General features: G+C 42.0%; 1 protein-coding gene across 3 annotated transcripts; it reads right to left on the minus strand.

Moving 5' to 3' along the window:
• Positions 1-302: 302 nt before the first annotated feature.
• Positions 303-17,599, minus strand: LOC130849857 (uncharacterized protein C4orf36-like). Of its 3 annotated transcripts, XM_057729066.1 has the most exons (5): positions 17,487-17,599; positions 5,503-5,614; positions 4,009-4,144; positions 886-1,040; positions 303-653 (listed from the first exon to the last, which is right to left on the minus strand). In XM_057729066.1, exons 3-5 carry the CDS (start codon positions 4,071-4,073, stop codon positions 520-522), a joined length of 354 nt encoding a protein of 117 aa, XP_057585049.1. In that variant the 5' UTR covers positions 4,074-4,144; positions 5,503-5,614; positions 17,487-17,599; the 3' UTR covers positions 303-519. The 3 variants fall into 3 exon arrangements, with proteins under 3 accessions (XP_057585049.1, XP_057585050.1, XP_057585048.1); XM_057729067.1 differs by lacking the exon at positions 5,503-5,614 and having other exon boundaries at positions 17,487-17,506; XM_057729065.1 differs by lacking the exons at positions 4,009-4,144; positions 5,503-5,614; positions 17,487-17,599 and adding an exon at positions 5,231-5,377 and having other exon boundaries at positions 886-1,036.
• Positions 17,600-24,092: the final 6,493 nt, after the last annotated feature.

The raw sequence follows: 24,092 nt of genomic DNA on the forward strand, positions 1-24,092 counted from the left end.
TAAAGTACCACAGGAGAACAGTAAATGATGTTTCATTGAAAACTGGAAACTAGACAGTTACTAAAATGAAACAAAATTTTTCTAAAACAAAATTTTTTTCCACAGTTAATCATTTAAAAAATAATTTCCCTCTCTCCTTTCTTGGTACCTCCTTGAGGGTCTCAAAGATGAAAATTCAAAATATTCTTTAAAATAATGTCTCTTGGCCAGGGGGAGGCCTCTGACAGGGAGTTTCCTCTTTCCTTAGTGCAACTTTACAAAAAGCAAAATGAATAGCACAAATGACTCAACGCCAGCTACATTTTTATTTACTTACAGTGCTGTTGCTTGTGATACAAAGGTACAAATACGTGGCTGGGACCCAGATCTGTTCAGAGCCGTCGACTAACCCATGGGAGCTCACTTGTCCACCAGGGGGCATTCAGATGCCAGCATCAAACTTCACATAGTGAAAGGCTGGAGCCCTTCATCCTCTTTGCGTGCAGAAAGCCGAGTACAGATTCAACTATGAGATGACTGTCACTTAGGTGGAAGAGGTCTTCTCAAACCAACTGGCCTTTCCCTTAGGGAAAACTGAATTTCCTCGGCTGCGTTTTCCTGACATTTCAGGTTATTCAAGCGCTTCATTTCATACTCCCTTTCAAGTTGGATGGCTGAAAAATAAAATACATGAAGCAATTCAACTGACATTTTTCACCAGGCATAATTTAGTCAAAACTGAATATTTAGCACACAGAAAAATTCACATTCTTGAATACTAAACAAGAAGACAGGGCTACATAGACAGGGAGCATGGGTGTGAATGATCAGATTTAAACATTTCTCTAATAATCAAAATAACACACAAAATTTGCAATCTATTACAGTAGTCCCTACAGAACTTACATTCTGCTGAAGGTAGCAGGCCATCCTTAATGGTTTTACATTTTTTAAGATGTATAGAACTACCAAATGCAATTTCTTCCAAGAAAGGCAACTTGATGTTGGCTAGGTTCGTGTACCAGGTCTCTGTAAGCAATGCAAGTTCCCAGGGATCCTGTCTAGGGCAAAAATTCATTAATTCATTCAATAAATATTTATTGACATATACTGCAGGATATAGAGAAGACATTTGAATTCTCAGTTCTATTTTCCACGAGACATTTTGGTTTATAGGAAAGTATTTAGGATTTTCCAGAGTTGCAAATCTAGCCAGAAGAAGGAGCCTTATATTAACTAATGTAGAGATACACTGAAAAATGACCGTAAATTATAATGACAAATTTTTGCTCAAAAAAACAGCCTCCTTGGAGTCAATCTGATCTTTCCATGTCTTTAAAGAGGATGTAGTTAAAAACTGAAAGCTCCAAGACTTTTTTGGCTGATCAAAAATATGATCTCATTAGGGAAAGAACAAGGGAATAATCACACGTTGAGCAGGGGTCTCGGTACACACTAAGGCTTTCAGTGTGTGATCTGATTTTAATCTTTACAACTACCATGGAGGGAGACCAGGAAACAAAGACTCAGAGTTAACTGAGAACCAGAGCTGGGATGTAACCTAGGTGTGTTTAGAAACACTAGTATCAAGAGAATCCTTAGAAAACTGCAGAAGGGAATGAAACCCCAAACTACAGTATTTAAAAATAATCACTAAGCCAAAATAAATAAATAAATAAATAAAAAATAAAAATAATCACAATGAAATTTTAATTAATTATTTTATATATCCTAATTTGGAAATTTAAAATATCAGCTACATTTCTCATCTATAGTCAACATGAGTTCATATGTATGAGGAAAGGTGAAAAACCTGCTTTGGTACAAGTAGGGGATGTGAGTGTATTACACACATACCATCTGTTTTCCTCCTCCAGCTTCCTTGTTACCTTACCATCTAACTTTAAGAAGTGACTTGAAGTCTACAATTATTATAAATGCATTTGAACAAATACACAAAGATATATTTACAAGAATGCTCACTGAAGCATTGTTTGTCCAAAAAAATCCCACAACATAGGCTTCATGTCTATCAAGAAGAGCCTGGTTAAAAAACCTGTAGTACATACATGTAATGAAAGAATGAGGTTTATCCTGATATATTAATTTGGAAAGATGAGCAATAAAACAGCTAATGTTGGGCATTCTCTGGCGGTCCATTGGTTAGAACTCCACCCTCTCACTGCTCAGGGCAGGGGTTCAATCCCTGATCAGGGATCTAAGATTGCGCAAGCCACATGGCATGGGCAAAAAAGAAAGAATTAAAAAACAAAAACAAAAAAAAACAAAAAACAGATAATGCTTACCTAGCCCCTACTACATGCAAGACACTGTTTTAAATCAGTAAACACATATAAACACATTTAATTGCCACAGTAACCCTATGAAATAGGCAGATGCTATTATTATGCTCATTTTACAGATTAGGAAACAAGAACAGAGATCTACTTGCTTAAGGTCACAAGACTTGGGTTTGAAATTTGAACCCACAAAGTCAGACTCTAGAATCTGTGCTCTTAACCACTAGGCAAGCCACTACACAAGATATAGTTGGGGAGGGAGCAAAGTTCAATATAATCCCATTTGCAAAAACCTGTGTGTGTGTGTCTGTGTGTGTGTATCTCATATAACCGACAGACATTCTAAAAAATATAAAACATTTTACCTGAGTAGGACTGGGCGGGTAGGGTGGGGATGGCAATGGGGATATGAGAGAGAATATTTTTATTTTCCTTTCAAATGCTTCTATACTGCTTGAACCTTTTTAATGTTTTTTTTTATAATCTTCTAAAAATACTTAACCAAAAAAAGCCCAAGGTGAGGAGTTGCCTGAGCAAATGAACTCCAAAGAGTGCTACTACCTTTCTATTCCTTTCAATTGAACTGCTCGTAATTAGAATAATATCAAATACTTTCTTGTGAGAATAATAGAGAAGGCACTGGTTTTGCAGATATTATTTGTGATATAAAATGCTATATAGCCAAAACCACAGAATCAATGCTTTAAATCACTCTCCAGATACAGGAATGTCTTCATTATAAAAATTATGTTTACAATGACTATAATGGTATTTGCCTATAGTTCAAGGTCTAAGCACATACTGAACTAACAAATCTAAACAGAATGCAATGATGAGCTTTCTCTGGTTTTCCCATATCTCTGGTGTTGCAACCCTGTGGGATGTCTCCATTTACTTCTTAGAACACTGTCAAAAAGTAAAATTCAATTGACTTGCAACAGTAAATATGTCATAGACTGTGGCAGAGAGGTTAAAAAAACAAGTCCAAAAATGAAAAACAAGGTAGCACAGAGTGAAACTACCATGTAGTAGCAACCCATGTTTATCATGGGTTTACTATTATGTCAGGCAACATGCAAGTACCTTACATACATTACTTCATTTGTATTCCACACCATATAGGTAGGTATTGATGTGTCCATTTCAGGAGATGTGGAGGCCAAGGCACAGAGAAGTTAAGTAATCTGCTCAAGGCAGCATGCGGAGCCAGAGGCACCGCCAGGCTTTGAGCTCAGGTCTTCTTGGTCAGCAAGCCATGTTGTCCATACATCACCTGCCAAAATGCACAGGATGCAAAATTCTCTGTACCAGCTAATTAAGTGTTCTGTTAAGATACATCTGACACCAAGGCATTTCTAGGTAGATTCACACCATCTAAAGAGGTACTTTAAGATGGTCGTCAGCATTGGAAAATGTTGCTTTGGAGTAAGAAGACTCAGGCTTCGAACCCTGTCACTTCCTTACTACATGACTATGGGACTTGGATCATACCACTGCTTCAAACTTCAGTTTCCTCATTTGAAAATGTTGTTTTGTTGTAAAAACCAAGTAAGAAAATTTATAAATCCTTATAAAAGCATTTTCCTTTTGAAAACATCAGTATCCAGACACCTGAAGATGCCTCATATAGTCCAATATCTCATGGGGAACATAAGGGTGTTCGGTACTTTTATTTTAACAAGGACACTTCCCACCCCAAGTCAACGCGTCCCATGATAAAAATACTTACACTTTATAACAACTGCATTTCAAAATGGTTTTCACTGTGTTCTTTCTTGGCAAGCCATAAGCCATGGTGAATTATTACAGTCCAATTTCCTAACACAGGTGCCTGATGTAATGACTCAGATATTCTGGTCACTTGCCTGAAATGATTGCAATGCACCTAATTACTATTAAAATATTCACTTGAATATTTTTAATATCCAAATAATAAAGATTCAGGAAAAAAATTTCTGAGTGTAAGAACGTCCCTAATCAACGTTCACTGAACTCCTAACCTAGAACTGTTCTCTTTTGTTTCCCAGGAACTCATTTTATCATTTCTTGCCATGTAAGGAGAAAATGCCAGGGGAACAGCCTCTGCATTCCGGCCCGGTATTCTGTCACTGCCTAAGCCTGCAAACTGGCTCAAGTACCTCATCACCAAAAGGTGTCTGACTGTGGCAACGTTAAGCGACAAAGAACTCTGCGGACACGGGAACTTGCCGTCCTCCGCCGGAGCCCTTTAAAGGATGCAAACCTTCCCAGGTTTTCAAAAATCTGAACTTAGAGCGAGGTCCACTTTAAGCACTCCCATTTCCCTTCCAGCGCACGCTGCTTCTGGGCGTGTCTCCTCGCCGTGGACGCGCAGATCGCGGGAGGAAGCCGCAGCCGGCAGGCCCGGCGTGGGGGGGGGGGAGTGAAGGGTGCGCGGAAAGGAGGGGGGAGGGGCCTCCCCCGCGCGCCGCCCCAGCCCGCGCCTCTCTCCCCTCCTCCTCGCACCGCACCCCAAACGCGGAGGGTGCGTCCGCTCCGCCCGGGCCTCGCGAGACGGGTCCCGGGAGAGGACGCCGGCGCCCGATCACTGGCGCTCTGGGCGCCGGGAGGGTCTCGGTGCCCCCGGGGATCGAGGGCAGAGCGCACGCCCACCTAGTCGCACGTGGCGGCGCACACGCCGCGGGCCCGCGCCTCCTTCCTAGTCGCGCCGGGAGCTGCTGGCGGCCCCGCGTCAGGCCGCGGCCTCAATATCGCGCTTTGTGGTGCCCGCCCCGCCCGCGAGGAGGCCGGGACACGTGCCCCGCGGGGGTCCCCTCGGGGCGGGGGCTCGGCGTCCCACAGCCGAGGGCCGGCTCACGCCTGACGGAACAAAGCCCTCAGCGACAGAGAGGGCTGTGAGCGAGGCCTGTCCCTGAAAACGACGCTTCTGAATGTGAAGCGACCTGGGGACTCGGCCTGGGGGCACCACTTACAGAAACGCGCCCGGTTCTGGCGGGTGGACCGTGCGTGAGCCTCACGGGACCCTGCAGGAGCGGAAGCGCCGTTAGCGCCCGCGCGCCCCTGTGCATCAGGGCCGCTTGAAACGGCAGCTCGAAACACCTGATGTGTGTTAAGGGCAGAATAGGATCCGAAAACGTGGACTCATGGGCTCGTTTCTGAAGTCATTACAGTGTGGTGATTCAGGATGAATCTTTGCTTTAATACACAGATGGTCACACTTAAGAGTCGAATGGAAATCGTTTACCTCCGTTTTGCGTGATGGTTTTGGAGTCAGAACTGGTTTGGAATTCTAGTTCTGCCACTTGCTAACTTTAAGATCTTGCCTTCGTAAGTTCTCTAAGCTTCAGTTTCTTCACCTATAAAACAAGTATAATATTCTGTATCTCACGTGGTTGTTTTGAGGATCAAAGATCGGGTCTGTAGATTCTCTGCCACAGGGTAATTGCCCAGTTATCTAATTTTGACCCTAGTATCTAATATGGATTAGGCGAGGGATTACTTATGCCAGTTGTGGAGAGGAGGAATGAACTAAGAGAGGTTAAAGGACTGCCCAAGGTCAGATAGCTAGTGAGTTACAGGGCCAACTTTTGAAGCTAAACACAGTACCCTTTCCACCAGGACAAGCTACTTCTGATACTAGCTCGTGCCTAATTAGAACAGGCTGGTGGTGTTGACCCACCGGTAGAGGATACTTTTGTGCCTTCCCAGAAACAAGAAAGTGAAAACTCGCCTGCTTTTTAACATTTCTGTTCTAGTACCAATGGAAAAAGAGCAGCCAGGAGCGAAAGGGGGTGTTAATATTTTAACACAAATAGTGAAGCCATTAATGGATTGTGATATCAATGCAGTAGATTTTGACCTCAATTTTTTTGAATCGATTAGCGTAGAATGGTGGGAAGGGTAATGAGACTACAATATACAAATAAGTGTTTTTAAGTATCGTTTTGTGGAACTTTCATTTCTGTTATACATATGTGCTTGTACACATACCTGTGTGCATATGAAGTTTAAATGTAAAATACAGTTCTTACAGTGGATCTAAACATTTTGAAAGCCACCATCTAGGATCATTTCATTTTAGAGACAAAAAAAAAAAAAAGCCAGAGACCACGTTGTTAACTGAGGTTTCTCCCAGATGGGGCAGAGATAGGCCACCTCAGAGTTGAAGTGGCTATGGTTTCATGACCTGTGTTCCTTTTAGAGATGAAGAAACCAAGGTACAGGGAGAGTATGTGGTGGGTCCAGGGTCACACTGAGAGAGATCAGACAGTCTGTGAGTTATCCATATGGGAACTCCATTTCCTGTATACATATATTATTCCTGACAGTTGTGTTTAGTTATTTCCTGTGTGACTCACTTCAAACAAATATGGTGGAAGTTAGAGCATGACTTCTCAAACTAGCTTATAAAAGGTATGACCTTCTTGCAGTCTCTCTTGGATCACTAGTCCTGGAAGAGGTCGACTGCTGTGTTGGGAGGACACTCAAGTCAGCTTATGGAGAAATTCACATGCAAAGGAATCAAGGCCTCTAGCAAACAACTGGTGAGGAGCTGAGACCTCTTACCACCAACCATGTGAGTGAACCATCCTGGAAGCAGGTCCTCCAGGGTTCGGGCAAACCTTCAGATGACTGTAGTCCCAGCTGATGTCTTCACTGAAACTTCATGGGAGACCCTAAGCCAGAACCACTTAACTAAACCAATTCAGGATTCCTGGCCCTCAGAAAAAATGGGATAATAAATGTTTTTCATCATTTTAAGCCACCAGCCTTAGGGTTATTTGTTACAGAACAATAGATAACTAATGTACCATTAAGTGCCTTATTGTAGAAAGAATATTTTACATAGAGGAAAATAGGCATATTTTTATAATTGAGATTAATGGTTTGACTAAAATGAACCGTAAAACACATTATGCTTTACTGACACTGGGCAGCTGATTTTGCTAAATCTCATCTAGGACCAGTATAGATCCTTAAAAACTGTCAACAGAGAAAATACACTTGATTCTTGAACAACACGGGTTTGAACTGTGCAGGTCCACTTACATGTGGATTTTTTTCAGTAGTAAATATTACGGTACTACATGATCCAAGGATGGATAAATCTGTGGATACAGAGGAACCACCGATATGGAGGGCCGACTATAAGTTATACTCAGATTTTTGACTGTGCAGTGGGGTCAGTACCCCTGGCCCCTGCGTTGTTCAAAGGTCAGCAGTGTATGGTAACCACCACTCCCCCACGTGTATTTATAAACAAAAATAACACTAAATCCTACAAAATGTGGAAGAATATCCAATAAAGACCTGGTCCTACCCCCACCCCATCATCACTATTTCAGTACTTTCTTTTGAAATATCAAATTATTTCTATACATCTCTCTCTCTCACTCTCTCTCCCCCTCTCTTTCCCTCTCCCTCTTCCTCCTTTCCCTTCCTCCCTCCCTCCTCCCCTCTCCTTTTTTCTCTCTGTCTCTTTCTCTATCTATGACCCCTCTGCCCCTGTTTTTCTGCTGCCCTACACACATCTTCCTATTGTTAGACTGCGCTGATCTCAACTATTACAGAAAGTTGCCACGTTTCATTTAAATTGGTTAAGAGAGCACTGCTGCCACCTAGTGATAAAATTAAGTACAAGGAGGACTGCAAAGAAGACATAACACGTAACAGAAAAAATACTAGTGTGATAACATTTACTGTACTTCAGGCAAGGTTCTAGGTCCTTCACACACATTGTCTCATTTAATTATCACAACAATAGGTGCTACTATTTAGTGATGTAATTTTCTGGTTATTAGAGAAGAAAAAACAGGCACCTCAAGCAGGTCACAGGATTTGAACCAAGACTATCTGATTCTGATTTTCTGCTCTCTCTACCACACTATACATTCTCCTGGGATTGTAATTAGGGCAAGGTTTTAGAGTATTTACTTGTAAATATTTTTGCAACTGCCCTTTTCAAACATTCTGTTAATTTCTCATCACATATACAGTGCATATATCTGTTCTACTTTCAAAGAGCAATGTTTTATTTCTTTTAACTTAGTATGTAAATCACAGATGCAACCTACACTTTTTTCATGGCTACACCCAAAACTTCTCTAGGAATGATACCAACTCAAAGATAATGATAAAGTAATTCATTTGTAAAAACTTTACAATCACTGAAGAACTCAACAGCACTGAAAACCCTAAGTATTCTCAACCCTTCTGTACTAGCACCTTCCTAATTCTGTCGCTTCTCTAGCATCTCCTTCCCGTGTTTCTCTCTTTCTTCCTCCCCTGAAATTTGTTTATGCCCGTAGTTGTGATGCCCTTCTGCCTCTATTTGTTCTACCCCAGTACTCTCAGTGGCTCTACTCTCAGTTATGTAATTATCCCTTCTCTTTGGAGGGCCTCAAATCTGATTCTCTAGCCAGCCTTGCCTTCTTTCTGAATTCATATCCTGCATTTCCACTGGTTTATGGGAACTTCCTACCTGAATATCCTCTTCAGCTGAAAATTTCAGCATATCCAAAATGCAATCCATCACCTACTCCTTAAACCATCTCTTCTGTCTCTATTTCTGGGGATGCCCTATGAGTCTAAGCCACGCTTAGAGCATTGAGCCACTTTAGAGCATAATGTTAGGTAGCTACTCCATGCCAGCCATCATTCTTGGCAATCTTACATGATGTCTGATCCTCACAGCTTAGGAGGAAAGAAGACAATAGTTTCCCTATACAGTAAAGGGCGAAAGAGTTTATAAGGTTACAAAATGACTTGCTTACAATTACACAACTAATAAGTCGCAGAGCGAAATTTAACCCAGGTCAGTTTCACTCCTGACCTACCTTCTCCAGATCTGATGACTGGACTCTATGTCCTTTTGTCCATGAGGTTTTCATAGCATCCTTACAACACTCACTACCCACCTATTTTATCTGAGGTCAATGGAGTATGTTCCTGTACCTTAAACACATGGTTTTCTGACCCAGAACAAAGAATAATAGCCTCAACTGGTGTCTTCTCTACTCTACTTAGAGACAGAAGTTACAATTTTCTAGGTGCTGAATTCTCCTGTTCTTTGGGAGGCAAAGCAGGTCAGAATCCATTATCCTTATCCAAGACTATGACATACGATGTACAGCCCAGGATTCTCCCCAGGACAAAATCTGGAACAGTGTGGATCCTTGGCTGGCTCTCAGGAGGGCACCACAAACTGCATCTGCCATGGAGCTGTTTACACCAGGAGACCACAGCCCCTGACAGCAACACTTAAATCCTTCCATCGCCCAAGCGTAAAGCATTTGTTGTAATAGGAAGAGAGGTCTTTCTTTGCACACTTAATATATGAGGCCGTTGGGGTGTTACAGCATCACCCTATAAAGTTCTAACTAAAACAAAGGATTTATCTGCTTCAGTCCAATTGACATTTCAATTTCATGCTAATTTATAATGTCATGTTAAGAGTAAGTAGGAAAGTAGGAGCAATCAGAAAACAATACATGAAATCTCTAGTTATTCATCAGATTTGTTAAAATGAGTCACAGTTTGTTGATTTTTCAAATATATTGTAAATCACGTCAATTGAACTTTTTCCGAGGAGGTAGGGACCAACTAAAGAGGTGGTATGCTCTGATAGAAAGGGTCCAACTAGGAATCCAAAACACCTGGGCTGTAAACTCTGTTCATAAATATGAATGGTTTCTAAGCCTTTGTATCATTTATGAAACCTAATATGTAGCTCTCAGAAATAGTTTTATGATTGATTCCATAATTTTGTCTAAATCCTTCACATAAATATTACAGTGCTAAGTCCTTAATAAGTTAGTAAAGGACAATAATTTTACCTATTTTATGTTTTGGCTTATTTATGTAAAGAATTCATTAAAGTTAGTATATGAAAGGAAATAAATTTTGTCCTAAAACTTTTTTTCTTTTGAAGATTTATATCCCAGGTTTACTGTATCCATAAACTCTTTAACTTTTTTCATTTCAGTAATTCATATTTCATCTTAAACTTGTCAGTTTAACATACATCTATTGAGCACTTTCTGTATGCAAGGTTCTGAGATTGGCCCCTGCAGTCTAAACTTTGTCCTCCCTTTCCTCTCTCCCCCTATGTGTAAGAAAAGTTCTCTTTTCCCTTGAAGGTTTGTCAATTATACAAAGGACACATTCTCAGCTTGGAAAAATATGGAAAAAGAAATTATTACCTCTCTGTCAGTTGTGAAAGTTGTCTTGAAACAATTAAGATTCCTTTTTTAGGCCAAAATCTAAAATTAGAATGCATATAAGCCCCCATAGGCAATAAATATCAATCTACTTAAACTATGGATTTTTAAAAAAAGGAATTATTTCAAAGCATAGAATTTCTTTTATTTGCTCAAGCACTGACTTCCTAATGTTAAATCCGTGAACCTCTAAGACAAATTCCTTTTTTTAGCTTTATTGAGGGATAATTGACAAATATAACTGTATGTATTTAAGGTGTACAAAGTGATGATTTTGATATGCATATACATTATAAAATGATTGCCAAGATCAAGAAAATTAACACATCCATCACCTCACATAGTTAACACAGTAACTCTGTGTGTATGTCTGTATGTGTGTGTCTGTGTGTGTGTGGTTAGAATGCTTAAGATCTACTCTCAGCAACTTTCAAGTGTACAATACTGTATTACTAACTATAGTCACCAATTCTTATATTTATTTCTTTACTGAAGTATAGGTGATTTACAATGATGTTCAGTTAATTTCTGTTGTACAGCAAAGTGACCCAGTTATACATATATATACACATTTCTTTTTTTTTAATATTCTTTTCCATTATGGTTTATCACAGGATACTGAATATAGCTCCCTGTGCTGTACAGTAGGACCTTGTTGTTTATCCAGCCTATATGTAAAAGCATACATCTGCTCACCCCAACCTCCCACTCCATCCACCCCCCAACCCCCTCCCCCTTGGCAACCACCAGTCTGTTCTCTATGTCCTTAGTCACTAATTCTTGTTTCTCAGCTTCCACTTCTACTTTCAAGGTATTAACAATAAATCAAAGGACACCCCCTGCAGCTCATTAGTAATATTGCAACCTAACATGCTTTTAATTTTTAAGGTTTGTTTCATATATACTGTATATTTGAGAAAGGAAATAACAAAGATAAAACAATGTTGGAACAAACTCATTTCTATGCCGAAGTTAAGCAAATTCTCTCAAATGTATCTAAGTAGCTTTATAGAGTTTCTTTGAATATCTAAAATAAGAATTATATTCCAAATCTCAGGAATTGGAAATGTTCAGAATAATACTTCACATTGCAGGGGGTGCTTTATATTTTGCAAGTTGTGAGTCTTTCAAAGCAGACTTGAAACCCCACAGCAGAGTGACAATTAATGACTTTCTAGTAACTTTTATAAGAGCCAACATTGGCCTTACAACTCCAGCCAAAATGTGTGTATGGGAGGCAGAATTCTAAAATGATGCCTGGGTGTGGAGAAAAGGTAACCCTCCTACACTGTTGGTAGGAATGTAAATTGCTACAGCCACTATGGAGAACAGTATAGATTTTCTTTAAAAAAAACTAAAAATAGAGCTACCATACAATCCAGCAATCCCACTCCTGGGCATATATCTGGGGAAAACTATCATTTGAAAAGGTACATGCACCCCACTGTTCACCGTAGCCAGGATGTGGAAGCAGTCTAAATGTCCATCGACAGAGGAATGGATAAAGAAGATGTGGTGTGTGTGTATATGTGTGTATATATATATATGCAAACTAATACAGCTCCCCAAATTCCCACCTACCTATGTACTCATCCTGTGTGTGTGTGTGTGTGTGTGTGTGTGTGTGTGTGTGTGTGTGTGTGTATGTGAATGGAATACCACTCAGCCATAAAAAGGAATGAAATAATGCCATTTGCAGCAACATGGATGGACCTAGAGATTATCATACAAAGTGAAGTAAGTCAGACAGAGAAAGACAAATATATATCACTTATATGGAATGTAAAAAATGGTACAAATTTACAAAACAGAAATAGAGTCACAGGCGTAGAAAACAAATTTATGATTACCGGGGGGGGGGAAAGGTAGGGGAGGGATAGATTGGGAGATGGGGATTGACATCTACACACTACTACATATAAAAAAGGTAACTAATAAGGACCTACTGTACAGCACAGGGAACTCTACCCAATGCTCTGTAACGACCTATATGGGAAAATAATCTAAAACAGAGTGAATATATGTATATGTATAACTGATTCACTTTGCTGTACAGCAGCAACTAACACAACATTGTAAATCAACTATACTCCAATTTAAAAAAAAGTTTAATAAAATAAAATGATCCCTGTGATGGGCTGAATTGTGTTCCCCAAAAATTCATATGTTGACGTTCTAACACCTAGTACCTGAAAAGGACTGTATTTAGAGATAGGACCTTTGAAAAAGGTGATTAAGGTAAAATGAAGTTATATGGGTTAGCCGTCATCCAATGTGACCCGTGTCCCTATAAGAAGAGGATATTAAGACACAGATGTGCACAGAGGGAACACGATATGTGGACACAGAGAGGAGAAGATGGCCATCTATAAGCAAAGGAGAAAAGTCTCAGAATGAAACTAGCCCTGCTGACAGCTTGATCTCAGAATTCTAGCCTCTAGAAATGGCAAGAAAATAAATCTATGTTGCTTAAACCACACAGTCTACGGTACTTTGTTATGGAGGATCTAGCAAACTAATACAGCTCCCCAAATTCCCTCCTACCTATGAACTCACCCTGGATAAGCTGCCATGGAAGTGAGCCACCATGTTGTGGCTAGAATGTGAGGCTGGCCTCTAAGAGTCGAGAGCAACCACTGCTGACAGCCAGCAAGATAACGGAGACCCCAGTCTGAAAACTACAAGGACCTCAATTCAGCCAACAGCCTCCGTGAGCTTGGAAGAGGCTCTGAAGAGACAGTGTACTCTGATAGAAAGGGTCTATCAGCAGAGAATGCAGCCTAGCTCACACCTTCATTTCAGTCTCGTGAGGTTCTAAGCAGAGAACCAGCTGTGCCACGCCCACACTTCCGACCTGTGAGATAATAAGGTGGTCTTTTAGACTGCTAAAGTTTGTGGTACTGATCTGCAGCGCAGAAGACTAACTCAGTATGAATGCAGCTATAAACCCAAGAGCTGGGTCATCATTGTGTGTTGATTCAAGGTCACTTAATTTATAATACCTCAGGGAGGATGTGGCGTCCAGGAAGATCTCTCTTTTTCCCATGTTGTCTCAATAAGTCCCTCCTTCTTTTAAATTAGAATTCTAAGTTGAAATTTCCCGTTCCCTTTTCAAGGACTACACTGTTCACTCAGAATTAATAGTGGATAGTTCTCATTTTTTTGTCTGCTGAAGATCTGCTCTACTTCCTTTATTGAAGAATGTGCCTGTACAAGTTTTGAGGGGAAATAGGGCTTACCTTGCACTACAAGAAGACCAAACCCCATTGGTCAGGACACAATCTCTCCCCCTGATGTTGGCTCCCTCCTGGGTTTTGGAATCTAAAGGAGGTAATATGTATAGAGGTGGAGCTTAATTTCCCTCCCCTTGAGTATGGTCTGGACTTAGTGACTGTTCTAACAAATAGAATACAGTAGTCATACTGTGTATGACTCAGAGACTCCATCATAAAAGGCACTGTGGCTACCTGCATGTTCTTCCTCTCAGATCACTTGCTCTGTGGGAAGCCAGCCACCCTGTTGAGCAGTCCTACGGAGAGGCCATGGAATGAAAAACTAAGGCCCCAAGTCAACAGCCATATGAGTGAGCCATTTAAGAAGTGGGTCCTCTGTCCCCAGTCAAGCTTTCAGATGACTGCAGCCCTTGCCAACATCTTGGCTGCCACCTCATCAGAGACCCTGGGCCAGAAACATCCAACTAAGCTGCTCTCAAGTTCCTGACCTACAGCAACTGTGAGATAACATGTCAATTTTAAGCCAGTAAATTTGGAGTAATTTGTTACTGCAATAGGTAACTAACATAATAGGCTAGATTACTCTTACTTGAAACAGCAAAACACAGAAGGGAAGCGCTGGAAATGAGGGGTTAAGAGGAAAAAGAAGTAGAAAGAGGGCGTGGTAAGGAGAATTCCAGAGGTGTTCACTCTTTTGGAAAGACAGGATGAGATGAAGGCAACTGATATAAAAAGTGGGACTCTGGAGACAGATGTTAAAAGGTATATTTAGGAAACTTTGCTTGGCTATGTGGTATAAATCTCTCCCCTGTGTTCCTGAAAAACCTTAAGTAAAGATCTATATATTTTTAAAAATAATAATAAATAATAATCTAACACTGCCCAGTGATTTAATGTGTCCCCAGGCTCATGAACCACTTATTTAAGTCAACCCTCGTAATTTTATCCTACATCCTCAACTTCCCAGTTTTTCTAATAACTCAGGTGGCCACAGTCAAAGCTCTGGCCAATGAGACAGTGGAGGAAGTCTGCTGGGAGTTTCTGGGAAACACTTTGCTTTCTACTGAGGAGAGAAACATACTTAAGAATTCACAAGCACTGCCCCTGACTTTTCTTCCTGTCTTAAGTGTCTTGAAAGGTTGTATGAGGAGCCGGTCTTGTGCCAAGAAGACAAGCCTAAAGGTGTAAAGGTATCAAGCAGAAGGTGGCTGAGCATCAGGACAGAGAGTGGCTGGAACCCTGGGGCCATGACTGACCACACGCGCTATGACTAGTGTGGTTTTGGGGGGGTTTTTTAACTTTATTTATTGGCTGTGTTGAGTCTTCGTTGCTGCACAGGGGCTTTCTCTAGTTGCTGCAAGTGGGGGCTACTCTTCATTGTGGTGCATGGGCTCCTCATTGTAGTGGCTTCTCTTGTGGAGCACGGGCTCTAGGCTCATGGGCTTCAATAGTTGTGGCACATGGGCTCGACAGTTGTGGCACACAGGCTTAGCTGCTCCGTGGCATGTGGAATCTTCCCAGAGTAGGACTTGAACCCATGTCTCCTGCATTGGCAGGCGGATTCTTTTTTTTTTTTTTAATAAATTTGTTTATTTATTGGCTGTGTTGGGTCTTCGTTGCTACACACGGGCTTTCTCTAGTTGCGGCGAGCAGGGGCTACTCTTTGTTGTGGTGCGTGGGCTTCTCATTGCTGTGGCCTCTCTTGTTGTGGAGCACAGGCTCTAGGCGCATGGGCTTCAGTAGTTGCGGCACATGGGCTCAACAGTTGTGGCTCACGGGCTCTAAAGCACAGGCTCAATAGTTGTGGGGCACGGGCTTAGTTGCTCCGTCGCATGTGGTACCTTCCTGAGGCAGGGCTCGAACCCATGTCCCCTGCATTGCAGGCAAATTCTTAACCACTGCGCCACCTAGCAAATCTGAACCCACGTTCTTTTAGCTAAGATCACATACCTGGTTTCAGGACTTAATGATCCTCAGGTTGTTTTGTTTGGTTTGGTTTGGTTTGGTGTCAGGTTCTTGATATCTCATCACAGAAAGACAAGATGATAGGTAAGAAGTGGATTTATTAGAGAGAAACACACTCCACAGACAGAGTGTGGGCCATCTCAGAAGGCAAGAGTGGCCGACTAGTATGGTTTTCTGTTGTTTGTAGGAAAACCATTCCTAACTGATACTAAGATGAATATTTGCTCAAAGGTGGTGCCCTCAAGCAGGGCAACATCATATGTGTGGGCATGAGACAAACTGAGTTCAAAGTCTCCTTCCACAGCAGCAAGGAGCCCTCCAGTTAGGAAGGTACCTCGGTGCCTCTGTTTTCCATCCACAAGGTGGAGATAATCATACTGCCATCACAGGAGTGTCAGGGTCATTAGTTGAGAGCACATATTACTTAAAAGATTGCCATGCCCATATTACATAATAAATATAAATTCTCATTATTTTGAGAGTTTAAAAAGTAAAAACTTAGCATTCAAAATCTTGAAAAACAAGAAAATCCTCACAAAATATGAAGTCTATCAACTACCAATTTAAGGCCTACAGATACTCTGCTGCTGTAATTAGTAGATCTTGGGAAGATGTAGAATTAATTTAGTTCTTAACTCTTCAGTGAAGAAAATTTCAAACAGATACAAAAGCAAAGAGATTCATATACTGAATCACCATCTACCCATTACCCAATGTTGGCAGCTATCAACACATCTCCAATCTTGTTTAACCTGTCACTTTCCCAATATATACTGAGTAATTTTTTGAAGTCATTGATAAGTCATTTTAATTTCACCAAAATAATTAAATATGTTATATATCTCCAAAACTAGCATATATTTTTTTAAGTTTTCCTATATTTATTCTAAATGTAACTCCTCAGACTGAGGTCTTAATTGCGCTTGAAAGTATGGATTTGGAGCCCGTCTCTAGACTGGTTTTTTTGGTTTTTAGTTTTTTCTTGGCTGCGTTGGGTCTTTGTTGCTCCGCAGGCTTTCCCTAGTTGAGGAGAGCCGGCAGCTTCAGCAGTTGTGGTGCAGGGGCTTCGTTGCTCCGCGAGGTCTGGGATCTTCCCAGACCAGGGATGGAACTTGTGGCCCCTGCATTACCAGGCAGATTCTCAACCACTGCGTCACCAGGGAAGACGCTAGACTGGTTTTGGTTTTTTGTTTGTCTGTTTGTTTTAATAAATTTATTTATTTATTTATGGCTGCATTGGGTCTTCATTCTTGTGCGTGGGCTTCTCACTGTGGTGGCTTCTCTTGCTGTGGAGCGCAGGGCTCTAGAGTACAGGCTCAGCAGTTGTGGCCCACCGGCTTAGTTGCTGCGTGGCAAGTGGGATCTTCCCTCACCAGGGATCGAACCAGTGTTCCCTGCATTGGCAGGCAGGTTCTCAGGCACTGGGCCACCAGGGAAGTCCCTAGACTGGTTTTTTTAAATTTCAGTCCCACCACTTCCTAGCTATGTGATCAGGAGCAAGTTACTTAAATTTCTCTGAGCCCCAGTTTTTCCACCCGCGAAGAGGAGCAGATCAGCAGTCAGGACCCCATTCTCCAGGGTCACTGTGAGAAATAAATAGCAAAACAATGCTGGATGATAGCTATAATTACTAAACCAGCCAAGCACTTCCTTAAGCACTTTTCCTGCAGTACGTTTAAGCCTCAGCAGTTGGCGCATGCCCAGGGCTCAGTAAATGTTCCCTTCCAGTCCTAGAAGCAGGTTTTACTAAGCGATAAAGATGACCAAGCGGCGGTCCTGACTATGGGAGGTTGGTAAGAAAAAAGTAGTACCTTATGGAGCAAAGTCTTCCACAAAGCGCGGAGGGGGCGGGGTGGCTCACGGAAGACTTCTCAAATTTGCAAATGAGTCCCGCAGCTGGGAGAGTGCAGGGTGGAGTGAAGAGATAGGAATGAGGTTGAAAGGAAGTGTGGAGTCAGGAAGAGACGAAAGTACCCTGAGGCCTCTAAAGTGCTCTCCAGATTCACGCAGCCCCTCCCAGCGGTTAGCGCTCTGCACTTATCCTTGGGGTTCTGTGACTGGTACAAACTCAGGCTAGTATGGGGCTCTATGAGGTCAAGATTCAAACCCACAGCCATCTCGGGATGCTTGTTTTGTTCCACACGGGCACATCATGCCCTTTGCAAATGATCTGAATGAGAGTTATTTTTTCCAAAACTGGCATGTGGTATGACGTGTTAGACACGGCTCTGAGAATGGGGGATGCCAGGGGGTGGAGTGAGAAGCAGACTGGTGACCTGAGGTTAGCCCTAGAAAGACCACAGCCCCTATTATCCAGGAAGGCAGTTCCCAATACCCCCTAGGCTTCTGAGGTTCCCATTACTGTTTAATGGGCCTGCAGATAATATTGGTCTGCAAATCTGGGCCAGCTGGGATGGACCCCTCAGCAGTCCTGACCACCTCAGAGGGTGCGAGTGCTGCCCGACCTTGGGAACCTAGCCATTTCCCAAGAAATGCTCAGATCATCAATAAGCTGGGAACAGATTCTAAGAGTTAAGAAAGGATGAATCTTAAATCGATGCTTATTAGAGAGGAAGGCCTTCCCTTTTTTTCTGTTTCTCTCTCCAGAGGATTTTGTGTCTAAACTGGGCTTCAAATGTAGACTAGGAGATCTAACAATACTTCTCAAAGGGGGAATCTGTGGACCCATAAGAATCAAGTGGAGAATTAATTTAAAATGCATAGTCAGGGCTACCCTGATGGCGCAGTGGTTAAGAATCCGCTTGCCAATGCAGGGAGCACGGGTTCGAGCCCTGATCCAGGAAGATCTCACATGCCGCAGAGCAACCAAGCCCGTGGGCCACAAGTACTGAACCTGCGCTCTAGAGCCCACGAGCCACAACTATTGAGCCCACGCACTGCAACTACTGAAGCCCACACACCTAGAGCCTGTGCTCCTCAACAAGAGAAGCCACTGCAATGAGAAGCCTGTGCACCGCAACAAAGAGTAGCCCCCGCTTGCCCCAACTAGAGAAAGCCTGCAGGCAGCAATAAAGACCCAATGCAGCCAATAAATAAAAAATAAAGTAAATAAATAATTTTTTAAAATATATTTTATAAATAAATAAAATGCATAGCCCCAGGCCTTGCTGCCAAAATTCTAATCCAGGTGGTCTGGTGGGGAGGGATCGAGAATTAGCTTTTCAAAAATAAGTTCCCAGGTGATTCTCTTTCAGGTGTTTTTGGACATTTTTCCCAAAGTGGCCTGAAGACCATTGTGTCAGATGAGCACCTGGTGTCTCATGAAAAATACAAATTTCATGGATATCCTGAATTTTCAATCTGCGAGGGCAGAGTTGGATGGGGAAAGTGAGGAAGGAAGCCCAGCATTCTGCATTTTAAAGAGGCTTCCCGGGTGAAGGTTTGCTGGTAAATTTTTAAGAACCGCTTGCCTAGGGAATAACAAAATGTTCTCTTAGATGGGCCATAGACTGGAAGACCTATTTCTGCTGAATCTTATTAAGCTACTTTGGGTGTATGTTCGTGAGGAAATCACAACGCCAAGACTCAAATAATGAATGAGAAAAAGACACGGTACTGAGAACAGGAATTAAGTAATAACCAATAATGGTTCCACATTAAAGTTTCTTTGTCAAGTTTCTTTAGCAGAAACACCACACCACATGTGCCCTCTTATTTATCGTTACTTTGCCTGCAGAGCAAGTTTTCTTACATCAAGATGCTCATTAAGTACCCATTAAATTGACTTAAATGTATTCCCCTTTGGAGAGCCGTACTTTCAACAAGTGCTTTCATTTACTTTTTAGTGCTGGCGTTTGGACAAGTTTTCATGTGTATGTGGGCAAGAGGCGGAAGAGGTGGTGGTGCACAAAAGTGGGTTGGATAAAGGAAGGGAGATAAAACTCAGTGGGTTGCTAAGTAGACTTAAGTTGTAGTTAGGGAGAACATAAGTACAAGTTCTAATTTTGGTTTATTTCCTCTTTTGCTCTGGGATCTTAAACAAGCTACTTTCATTTCTCTATTTCAACCGTGCCTTTTTTTTTTTTTTAAGGAATATGCCTGTGGAATTATTTTAAGAAATAAGTAAGAAAAGATTGGAAAGCACCTTTTCCTCTTAGCCAAAATTATGCAGAAGAGCACTGGACCAGCTCAATGTCAGAAATAGTTTCTCTTTTTTTCTTTTTTTATCTTTCGTTCTTTCTATAAACTAAAGATCATTCACTTAGTAAATGTCTACTGAGAATTCATTCTATGCCAGAAGGTATGTTGACTTTTGGGACAGCAAACAAGACATAGTCACTACCCACTGTTGTTGGAGAAGCTGGGAAATTAGAGTCTGAAATCAGAAGCTGAAGGATCAGAGAGAAGTCACTAAGCAGCCCTCCTTTAGTGCTGGCACAGGTGGGCAAGATGGAGCTTGCCAAGTCATCTGGAAAGCCAGGCACTTCAGAAGTCAGAGTGGAACCGCCCAGCCTGGAGTAACTGGTGATCAGCAGGGCCTGCAGTTGAGAGAAGAGCTGGGTGTGGAGCAGAAGAGAGCAAGGACCTACGGAAGCTGCAGAAGTCTGGTGGAGAGTGCGGACCTGCTGGGACATGCGAACCTCTCTGCATGCCTCTCCCAGAGCATGGAGCGTGGCTGCTGTTTCACTTCTACCTCCCAAATCTCATACCAGCTTCTTTTTCTCCAACTCTAACACAAGTCACACTAGGAATGGGACTCTGGGAACTGCCGGGATCAACTCGGCGACTCGAGGTGAGTGACGGGTGCCGCAAGCTTGAAGAAGACACAGACACAGACTGAAGAGAAAGATGGGACCGGGGGACTCAAGACCTCTAGGATCAAGAGCCTCGCTGATTGATCCCACGTTGCTTTTATTGAGTTCTCGGCATAGCCTAAGGGTCTAACACTCCCAGGTTAATCCCATAAACAATCAAAGGCCTCACATGACTGGGGGCAATGATCTTTGTTTGCCTCCTGGGTCCTGATTTGAGCTGGGCGTGGAGAGCAAAGCAGCCCTGGGGGCAGGAGACCTCTCTCAAAAGGATTAAGGGTCTGTGCCCCACCCGTGTTGGCCCCTCTGCGACTGTGCCTGTCTTAGGTTGTTCCTCCCTTGAGGAATCTTACCCGTCTCTGGCTAACCAGTCATCCTCCAGGGCCAAACAGGGTGATACAAGGAAGGCTCTATGCACCACCCCTGTTGGCCCCTCTGCGGCTGTGCCTGTCTTAGGTTGTTCCTCCTCTGAGGAATCTTACCCGTCTTTGGCTAACCAGCCATCCCTCAGGACCAAACAGGGTGATATTAGTCTCCACGCCCTGCACCCTCAGCTCCTCCACTGCTCAAGCAGGACATTCTGAATCCCATCGCTCAGCCCACATACTTCAACATTTTCAATGTTTCAAAAAGGTTCCAGAATGTCTTCCCACAGGGAACCACAGTTCCAACTTATCCAAAACACCACGTATAGGAAGAGTTGGGTCAAGAAGTGATGGAAGTTGACCAGGGAACAAACACATAATCGAAGGTGACACAATCAATGCCAAGATTCTGAGCAAAAGCGCTTGTTCAAGTGGGCACCAAGCTGTTTGTAACTCCTCAGGACTTCTCTCAGTGGTCTCCTGTGTCAGCCCTAGAATTCTCCTACCCACAGCAAACTGGCTGCATAATGTATAGGTGGAAGTCAGCTGGTAAATGCAAGGCTGATACCCCAACACAGCTACCACAGGTGCAGCAATTAAGAATGCTGAGCTTTTATGTGGTGTTTAATAGCAACGGCTATTAACAATCACTTTAAAATTTAATCTTTTATCAGATTCAGATTTATGAGGTATCAAATGCTCATCTGTTCAAATATTTATTAATGTTTACTGTATGCCACATGAAACAATAGTGAAACATCCTACTAGTCTCTGCATGAGACACACACCCCCCTTCTCCACCAGTTCTTGCTTACAACACCTCAGATCGCCTTCTCGACCATCGCAGGTTCCCCACAAGGTACACCAGTAAATAAAACCTGGTGATAAGGCAGAGGGAAAGAGGCTCTGAGCCACATGATAAAGTCACAAGCTCTGAGGTTTTATAGCCTTAGTCCAGAAGGACTGGTCATAATCCCCTTAGTTGTAATTTGGTTAAAAATAGCAGAACTTCCAGGGAACTAGTTTAAATGGAAAGGGGGATGGGGAATACTGGCTTATCTCAGGAGGCCCAAGGGTAGGAATGCAGCCAGCCCTCAGGCGGGGACTGAAATCAAGAAGTGGAGAGCCAGGAGCACTCCACTCCGTTTCATTTCTGCCTCTCTCTGTGCTTTGCTGATTTTTTTTGCAAGCTGATTTTTCTAGTCCTCAAAGCACAAGATGGAATACAGCTGCCTCTCTTGAGTTTGAAGTTATAGATTGAAGCAAATGAAAACTGACTTTCTTTCAGTTCCAATACCAAATACAGCGAGAATCTGATTGGTTAAACTTGGGTTCAATGTCCTCTCCTTGGACCAAGCAGCCTTGGCGGTGACGGGAGTAGCGGGGAGCTTCAGTACAAACCTGCTACCAGGGGCCCCATCTCAGGGAATAGGGCAGCACCCAGTATCAACACTGTATCTTTAGTTATAGGGCATACAAGGTTAATCTAATGACAGTCAAGTGCACAAAGATAAATGACTTCCTAGGAAGACTCCAAAAATGAAGCCTACTCTTCAGCTTTCCATAGACAGTGACAGAAACAGCAGCAGCCAATTCAAAGTCAGAGCCTAAAAATATGAGCATTGGAGGAACCATAATAAAGTCAGGATCAATTAAACAAAATATGTCCAGGAGTGCAGTAGATGTTGATTGCCTCCCTTCTTCCTTGCTCTTACAGCTCCAGTTTTGTTCAGGCATCTACCCTCCTCCACTTGGTCATGTGCTTGCATGGATCGCTGGCTACTCCCTAAACTCCTGAGGGTGAATCCTGATTAACCTAAACCGATCAAGGTAACATCATTCCCTTTATTACTGATGTGTTTAGGCTGGGGCAGGTGATACATTCTCACCAACGGGAAACATGAAGTAAAATTGACTAGGAGTTTCTAGAAAAGGTTTCTTCACCCCTAGAAAAGATACATTATGCAGCGATTATCTTTTTCTCCCTTACACCCTTGTCTGGATATTTGATACACCTGGAATTGGTGCAGCCATCTCATGACCATAAGGAGAGCTAATGTAAGGAAAAAAGAGGGAAAAGCTAGGAAATGGAAAGATTAAGGTTAATGCAAAGCCATTTATCACTGAATTAACTATCCTGGGAGCCATCCTACTTTGGACTTCTTATAAGAGATAAATTTTCTTATTTTTTAAGCCACCTGGAGATGATTTTCATTCACTTGCTGCTGAAGGCATCCTAACTAAAGCAGAGGATACAGTGGGAATTAAGGCTTAAAAGGCAAGTAAATTAATCCTATGTACAGAATCAGGAGTCAGAATGGAAAATCAGACTTCTCAGCAACAACCCTGAAAGCTAGATGATGAGATTGTGAAGGAAAATATTTTTTCAGTATAAAATTTTCTGCTCAGCCAAATTATCATTCAAGTATGAAAGTAGAATGAGAATATTTTAGTACACACAAGGTCTCAAAAAATACACATACACTGAATTCTCTCCAGGAAACTAGAAAGAATGTGCTTCTCCAAAATGAGGGAGTAAACCAAAAAAGAAGGTGACATGGGATCCAGTAGACAAGACCTCCATTACGAGAAGTGAAGAGCGGTCTCATAATAATAACTGTAGGCAAACTTTGAGGATCCTTTTACAAAGAAAAAACAGAAGAGGTGAAATGATTTTTTTTTTTCAAGAAGTGATGCCTCTGAATATGGTGGGAGGAGTTTTACAAAACTGACAGAAAATTGAGGAAATGGAATTAAGCAGAAAAGGAAAAGCTGTCATAATATACTACATCTTAAATTGGACTAGCGTTTTCATGAACATTTATTTGTGCAAAATTATGATATAGTTTTACCGGCAGGATGTATGCACAGGAAGGGTGTGTGAGTGTGAGTGTATAAAAGAGCAAAATCTTCAGTAGTAGAAAGTTTAAATTTTAAAATTGAGCAGCAACATAAGCATTTTATGTAGCGATATGGAGGAAGGTACGAAAATAACCAGCAAGAGTGAAAGCTGTAACCTCTGAGGAGCGGGAAATTGTGATGGGCAGGGGCAGGGGACTGATGTTTACATAGCAATCTTTTAGACTTTTTGTTTTTGGTTTTTGGTTTTTAACTTTTATATTGGAGTATAGTTGATTAACAACGTTGTGTTGACTTCAGGTGTGCAGCAAAGTGATTCAGTTATACATATACATGTATCTATTCTTTTTCAAATTCTTTTCCCATTTAGGTTGTTACATAATATTGAACAGAGTTCCCTGTGCTGTACAGTAGGTCCTTG

The sequence above is a fragment of the Hippopotamus amphibius genome, chromosome 3, assembly GCF_030028045.1.
Source record: "Hippopotamus amphibius kiboko isolate mHipAmp2 chromosome 3, mHipAmp2.hap2, whole genome shotgun sequence".
Taxonomy (NCBI): domain Eukaryota; kingdom Metazoa; phylum Chordata; class Mammalia; order Artiodactyla; family Hippopotamidae; genus Hippopotamus; species Hippopotamus amphibius.

Bases quoted from the DNA above. Each gene is read 5' to 3' on its own strand.
- LOC130849857 (XM_057729065.1), bottom strand. From the start codon at position 5,326: ATGCACAGGGGCGCGCGGGCGCTAACGGCGCTTCCGCTCCTGCAGGGT. The intron at 1,037-5,230 runs GTAAGTGGTGCC...TGCCCTAGACAG, and splicing joins CCAGAACCGGGCGCGTTTCT to GATCCCTGGGAACTTGCATT. The intron at 654-885 runs GTAAGTTCTGTA...TTTATTTTTCAG, and splicing joins CCTGCTACCTTCAGCAGAAT to CCATCCAACTTGAAAGGGAG.